Here is a 7,290-nt window from a genome sequence, read left to right as displayed (position 1 = left end):
CTCCATGGAAAGCCCTGAGCTGACTGACATGAAACACGTCGTGAAGCCCGGAGCTGGAGCTGATACTAGACCAACCTTCTCGGTGATTATCCATGGAAACGTGTAGAGAGCTTGCCCCGTTTGACTCCTAAGGACGCCACTAGCAGTGGTTGGGGCGTAGCCAGACCCACTGGTCAACCGTAAAGACAACTTCGTGATGGTTGGCATCATAAAACTTCTTGTCACGCGGCTGTGCTTGGAGGAGATGGTTCCTAACTTCACGAATGAACTCATCACAATCCTTGGCTAAGACCTCCACGGCTTGCACACGAGCAGCTCCTGGCTGATAGGAGTGCATTGCTGGGGGATCTCAGCCATATAGCACCTTAAATGGCGTATCATGGAGTGTTGTCTGGAAGGAAGTGTTATAGCAGTATTCCGCCCAAAGGCAACCCTGCTGTAGCCAAGTGCGTGGCCTGTCCCCAGTCATGCAGCGGAGATACATGGCAATAATACGGTTTACAACTGTGGGTGAAAGGCTGAACTCATGTCCCCAGCCAAGCGAAATAGTTCAGACCAAAAGTTGCTGGTGAAGACCGGTTCCCATTGAAGACGACATGTAGGCCATGTAGACGGACAATCTCTGTGCAGAAGGCCTGTGCTACAGCTGCAGCAGTGTATAGGTGGGCAAGCAGTATGAAGTGTGCTGCCTTCAAGAAGCGATCCACCACTGACAAGAGCACAGTCTTGCCGCGGAATTTGGGAAGGCCCTCGATGAAGTCCATGGAAATGTCTACCCACACTTGAGATGGCGCCTGAGGTGGTTGTACAAGGCCAGCTGGCAGCAAGTGCTCGGTTTTGTTGGGCTGACAAATGGTGCAAGAACGAACAAATTCCTCCACAACAGCATGGTCCCATGGCACATGGAAATCACGGCAGAGCCGATGCAGAGTCTTTTGTATCCCTTCGTGCCTGTGGCTGCCAAGATAGCAGGCAACAAGTGGGAAGTGTCCAACACATAGACCCAATTGTTGAATGCAATGAGACCGTTGATGTATCCCCACTTGGCAGCCAGCTCACCAACCTCGAGCTTCTGGGTTGGATTTCAGCCCGCAGATCCTCAAAGGGTAAATGAGGGGGACTGAGATTGCCAACAATGCACCATGGTCCTCCTCCCAGCGACAGAGAGCATCTGGCACTATGTTAAGTCTTCCTGGCCTGAACTCGACGACAAAGTCATACCCGAGTAAAATTTGCTAACTCAATTGTTCTGTGAGATTGTTGATAGGCGCTGATCAAGCATGTACTTCAAGCTGAAATGATTTGTGTGTACCCGAAATGACCACCCCCATAGATATGGCCTCCAATGCCACATAGCATGGACGAGCCAAACGAGCTCACGCTCGTAAGCCGCCAACTTGGCATGGCTCGCAAGCCACCGCTCCTTCTGCCTGATGGAGCACCGTTGCGAATCGCACATGAAGATGAACTTGCGATAGTATATTACAAGGCGAAGGAAACCACGAAGAGTGTGCACCGTCAGTGGCGTCGGCTAGTCCTTGACCACCTGAAATTTGGCTGGGTCCATTGCGCCTCCTACCTCAGAGATGATGTGGCCCAAGTATGCCACCTTCGATGCACTTGGAGTGTTTGAGGACCAATTGATGCTCCTTCAAAACCTAGAAAACTGCACGAACATGGCGCACATGGTCAGCCCATGTTGGACTGTGTAAATGAGGATGTCATCAAAAAATACGAGGACAAAGTGCTGGAGAAATGGTCAAAGGACGGTGTTCATGAGCACCTGGAACATTGCCGGTGCGTTGGTAAGGCCGAATGGCATAACCACAAACTCAAAAAGCCCCTGATGCATCCAGAATGTCGTCTTGTGGATGTCATCATCTGGATGTCATCATCGTGCATGCGCATTTGATGATAGCCTGAACAGAGATCCAGCTTAGTGAAGAATCGGCCCTATGAAGCTCGTCTAGAAGCTCATCAACCATCGGGGTGGGGAACTTGTCCTTTCCACCTCCGCTCAACAACAACAACAAAGCCTTTAGTCCCAAACAAGTTGGGGTAGGTGCAACCCATAAGTCTCACAACCAACTCATGGTTTTGGCACATGGATAGCAAGCTTCCATGCACCCCTGTCCATAGCTAGTTCTTTGGTGATACTCCAATCCTTCAGATCTCTCTTTATGGACTCCTCCCATGTCAAATTCGGTTTACCTTGACCTCTCTTGACATTATCTGCACGCTTTAGCCATCCGCTATGCACCAGAGCTTCTGGAGGCCTGCACTGAATATGCCCAAACCATCTCAGACGATGTTGGACAAGCTTCTCTTCAATTGGTGCTACCCCAACTCTATCTCGTATATCATCATTCTAGACTCAATCCTTCCTCATGTGGACACACATCCATCTCAACATGCGCATCTCCGCCACACCTAACTGTTGAACATGTCGCCTTTTAGTCAGCCAACACTCGGCGCCATACAACATTGCGGGTCAAACCGCCATCCTGAAGAACTTGCCTTTTTAGCTTTCGAAGCACCCTTGTCACAGAGAATGCCAGAAGCTTAGGGCCACTTCATCCATCCGGCTTTGATGTGATGGTTCACATCTTCATCAATACCCCCATCCTTCTGCAGCATTGACCCCGAATATTGAAAGGTGTCCTTCTAAGGCACCACCTGCCCATCAAGGCTAACCTCCTCCTCGTGCCTAGTAGTACTGAAACCGCACCTCATGTACTCGGTTTTAGTTCTACTAAGCCTAAAACATTTCGAAACCAAGGTTTGTCTCCATAACTCTTAACTTCCTATTGACCCCCGTCCGGCTATCGTCAACTAGCACCACATCATCCGCAAAGAGCATACACCATGGGACCCCTGGTGCGGTCCTATCTTAATATGACCTCATCCATCACCAACGCAAAAAGATAAGGGCTCAAAGCTGACTCCTGATGCAGTCCTATCTTAATCGGGAAGTCATCAGTGTCGACATCACTTGTTCAAACAGTTGTCACAACATTATCGTACATGTCCTTGATAAGGGTAATGTACTTTGTTGGGCTTCATGGTATTGGCAAAGTTGATGCCAGTGAGATAAGGGCGTTCAAGGACACTTCCATGTCTGGTGTGTCTTCCTCGTCATAGTTATCATTGTCCCCCTCAATGTAGCAAATGAACAGCCGCTTACAGCGGTGCCCGGGAGCAAGTTACTCGTCACAGGTAAAGCCTTGCCGTTTTGTGCGACGCTCAGCCATCTCAGTAGGGGTGAGCCGCTTGAAGGGCCTCCTGCCCGATGCAACTGGCTGTCGGCACCCTCTGAGACCACAACTGAACGAGGTGGTGGTGCTGGCACAAGTGTTGACGGCTTAGTCAACAGCTTGGCAGGTGCGTGCTTGATTCCAGATGGGGCTAAGAGTATCGGATCAGTGTCCCAACTGTCCTTATCCACCAGAGTGCGTTGTTCATAGGCTCAGGCATGCTCCATGTCCTTCCTCTAAGGTCATCGGGTACTGGAGGCCGACGTCGGTGCAGATGGGGTTGTGCGGGACAACAATGAATATTCCACCCTATGCATTGCGGTAAGGTCACAGCAGCGAGCAGCAAGGGTAAGGAACTTATCCTCTTATTCATCGACTGAATTGAGCTATCATAGATTTTTTTTATGCCACCCAGTTGTGTCTTTTGAATCCTTGGACCAAAGTGCTTGTGGAGTGCCTTTGTGCGGTCATGCCAAGGAGGTTAACCACCCCACTCGATTTCAAGCTCACATTACTATAGAATTGCCTTGCCTGTCAGATGGTACGAGGCGAGCCAAGTTTTTTGGTCCTCTATTATCCCATGTCCTTCAAAAATTTGCTCAACGCGAGTCAACCAGGGTAGCGAATCCTCCTTGCCATCATAGATTGCGAATTCCAGTTTATGAAATTTTGGCATGGCACCGCCTGCCTTTTTGAAGCAATCACCATACTAGGAGCTGGTGTCGTTGGAGTGCTCAACCTCTGTTTTGGTTGGGGCATTGGACGAACCAGACATCTCCAAGCAAGCAATGGCCCATCGCTAGGCTGATGCCTGCTCCTTGGGGTCATTGATGACGGTCTCAATCTTCTAAAGCTTGAGGTTCAGCTTGGCATCCAGGGTGTCCCCCAGGAGCTTCTTCATGTCATCAAAGGTAACGGGGGAACCCATGGTAGCGATGCGGAGCCAAGGATCTGACCTCCTAATACCAAGTTGTCACATGTTAAGTTCCTGAGAGGGTAGTTAGGCTTTGGCACCATTGCCCTTTGGCTTGGCACGGCGGGTGTAATTCGGGCCCCACATCACAAAACAACTCACTATTCATTAACCACCTAGCTAAAGGCCAGTAAATAGAATATACCGGGTAAACAGATGGTTAACCCGGCCTCTTAAAACCTGTTGACCACCTGGTTTTGAATACTCAAAGGGGGGCGGGCTGTTATGGGTATTTTGCCGGGTACCCGGTCTAATAGATCTGCTTCTAGAACATTGCACCTACTTTACTAGTGTCTTAACATCACATCTACATGTTCTCAATTGGAAGATTGGCAGGAGCTAATTACACACGGTTCATGGTCAGGGCAACTATTAGCCTGGCACTACACCTGTCTTTGGCGGCGAATCATTGTTGCTAGATCAACATACGGAAGCTTTTGATCAATTTTGCACTCCATTAGTATTCCTCCATCATAGTCCTTGATGTACCTAGAACCAGCAAGCTGTTAATATATAAGGTACAATTAGATAGATCAATAGCATACTCATTAGGGAACATAATAACCTGACAAGCCAAAATAATTTACAAAGATATGTTGTAGACCAGACTTACCCCTGCCATCTTTCTTTCTCGAATGTGATCTCCTTTGTGAAACCCTGCAAATGGAAAATAACTATTTATGTCCTTCTCTATAAAATATTCATTTTGTGAGGCTGAGGTGTAGCTTCATTTTATAATGGATGGGAATTTAATTTTTCATTTCAGACTATTCATTTCCCTTTGTGAAACCCTGCAAAATGGAAAATATTGATTTTATAAAATACATGATGCTTCAAATATTCACACATAATAAATGGGACTTTAGTTTTCTAGCACTAACACATGATACATAAATTTTAGAGCAAGTTATACAAGGTCAGATGGCCACACCTGCTTTACAAAATAACCAACAGCATTGTTATCTGCATAAGTTAAGAAATGAGTGAGGCCATCAGCATCTCGGGCATGTTGCTTCAGGTGATTCATTAGCCTTGTTCCATAGCCTTTAACTTGTTCATCAGCTGTAATTGCACAAAATGCTATTTCTCCAAACCTCTGGCTACAGTTTTTGAAAGCGCGATTAGGCCACTAACTTATGCGGCAGGCTTGTGACACTAACTTATGCAGCAGAAAAGGAAGATCACTGACATGGTGCTAAACAGAGTATAGTATAAACAAAACCAACATAGAGAAATAAATGTAAACATACCATCCTGCAATCTAACCTGGTAAATGTTTGAGATCATTGATTGAAAGATAGATTCCAAGAGTAAATACAGTTGTATGAGACATCAGATCATTACAAATCACTAAATGATAATCTGGTTAGACCGAAGAAATGCTAGCTCTGAAAATGGCAACATTACCTTGCATAAGGGCGGTAAGTAATGCCTCCTACAACATTATTATTCCTGATAACCATCATTGACTTGTGAGTTCTGCAAAACAAAATACAGTTAGTTACCCGTTGTGAGTACTATTTAGGAATCAAGAAATTTAAGCAACCCTCAAAAAATAAACCACAGTGGCATTATCCATATCTACATTATAAACCATACACACATTAGATTGGGCATTACCTATCCATAACAAGTCGGACTATATACTCCTTGGGCATATTAGGGAGCTGCCGTGCAAAGATATTCTTCAAACCTACCAACCTGGGGAAGACATGCAGTCAATAACAAGTACCATCATAATTCATAAGTTTGAAGCTATGAAATGAATTAGAATGCGCACCAGATCATATGTTCGTCGACTCCATCGTTAGAATAACAGAGAAATTTCAGCTTCCCTGTATCTTCCTGCAGAATAAATTAACCTCCTTAGCAAATTCATTCTAATGAACCCTAACACGGTTAACAACAATCAAACAAACTAACTCAAAGCTAAGTTTTCACCTCACGCTTGAGACCCTCCTCGCGGGCGCTGTAGGCGCCACTAGTCTGGATATTGTCCGTGAACAGCCCCTTGGAGTCCTCCTTCCCGTCTCCAGCCGCCGCGGACGCGGCATCGGGCTTAGGAGCCGCCGCTGTGACGGCAGATGCGGACGACGAGTCGGGCTTCGGAGGCCTGCCGGAGGAGGATGCAGGTGCGGCATCGAGGCGAGCGGCCGTGAAGGTGGTAAGGGAGTCGTCGTCATCCTCGTCAGAGTGGGAGGAGGACGGAGATGACGGGCGGGAAGGCGAGGATAGGGAGGTGGCGGGGGACGACGGCGCGGTGGTGTCGTCGTCCTCGTCGGCGGTGGCGTCAGAGAGGGATGGTGGCGGAAGCTTCCGCTTGCGGTGGGAGGCGCCGCCGCCCGACGTGGCGCCGGAGTGGGAGGGTGAGGGCGCCGCGAGGCCGTCCATGGAGGTTCTAGAAGTTCGAGGGGGTAGGGTTTCGAGGAGATCTGGAATCCAGAAGGTTCTGTGTCTTCTGCCGTTTGCGTAGGTATTCGAAATCGGCCGAATTCTATCGTCTCGCTGGCAGTAGGACCATGTATTTTGTTGTAGAAACCAATGTTAGTCAGCGGACAGGAAACTTCGGTTCTGTGGGGCTTCTCCAATGGCTTCGTGAGAAAGCCTCCATTAACCCCATTAAGTGCAACTCCAACGCGCCGGTTCAAACGGAAGGTAATTTTGTTCTTTTTTTTGTTTGGGTCGATCGCCCGCTCGCTCGGCGTTCGCCCTGTTTAAAATTTGGATTGGCAGTGCGCCCAACGCGCCAACCCATATCTATCGGTGTGGTCGGCTAGCCGCCGTATTTCAACAAATAGGTTTTTTTTTGCATTGCTTTTGCATTCAAACATATAGTCTAATAATATAGTTTAATCGAATAAAATAGCATAGTTTTATAAGTCGAATACAAGTAAAAAATGTCTCACATAGTTTTGCAAGCCGAATAAAGAACATACATTTATTGGTTGCCAACATGACCTCACATATGCTCAACCAAATCATTTTGCAGTTGCACGTGAGTTTTTCAATCACGCATGTCATGATAGAATTGGGTGAATTGTTCAAATGTTGTCGCTCCTTCAT

General features: G+C 47.4%; 1 protein-coding gene across 1 annotated transcript in view; it reads right to left on the bottom strand.

The window, feature by feature from the left end:
- The window catches only part of LOC119330860 (histone acetyltransferase GCN5-like), a 23,918-nt gene extending 17,189 nt beyond the window's left edge, over window positions 1-6,729 (bottom strand). The window contains exons 1-7 of the mRNA XM_037603994.1: window positions 6,169-6,729; window positions 6,008-6,072; window positions 5,848-5,928; window positions 5,635-5,706; window positions 5,159-5,327; window positions 4,841-4,884; window positions 4,617-4,716 (exon numbers count right to left, since the gene is read on the bottom strand). Of these exons, the coding sequence (XP_037459891.1) occupies window positions 4,617-4,716; window positions 4,841-4,884; window positions 5,159-5,327; window positions 5,635-5,706; window positions 5,848-5,928; window positions 6,008-6,072; window positions 6,169-6,618 (981 nt within the window). The 5' untranslated portion in view covers window positions 6,619-6,729. The remainder of the gene's footprint in view (window positions 1-4,616; window positions 4,717-4,840; window positions 4,885-5,158; window positions 5,328-5,634; window positions 5,707-5,847; window positions 5,929-6,007; window positions 6,073-6,168) is intronic.
- Window positions 6,730-7,290: the final 561 nt, after the last annotated feature.

The sequence above is a fragment of the Triticum dicoccoides genome, chromosome 1B (assembly GCF_002162155.2).
Source record: "Triticum dicoccoides isolate Atlit2015 ecotype Zavitan chromosome 1B, WEW_v2.0, whole genome shotgun sequence".
Taxonomy (NCBI): Eukaryota; Viridiplantae; Streptophyta; class Magnoliopsida; order Poales; family Poaceae; genus Triticum; species Triticum dicoccoides.
Note: the sequence above shows the minus strand (reverse complement) of the source record. Positions and strands in the feature narration are given on the sequence as shown.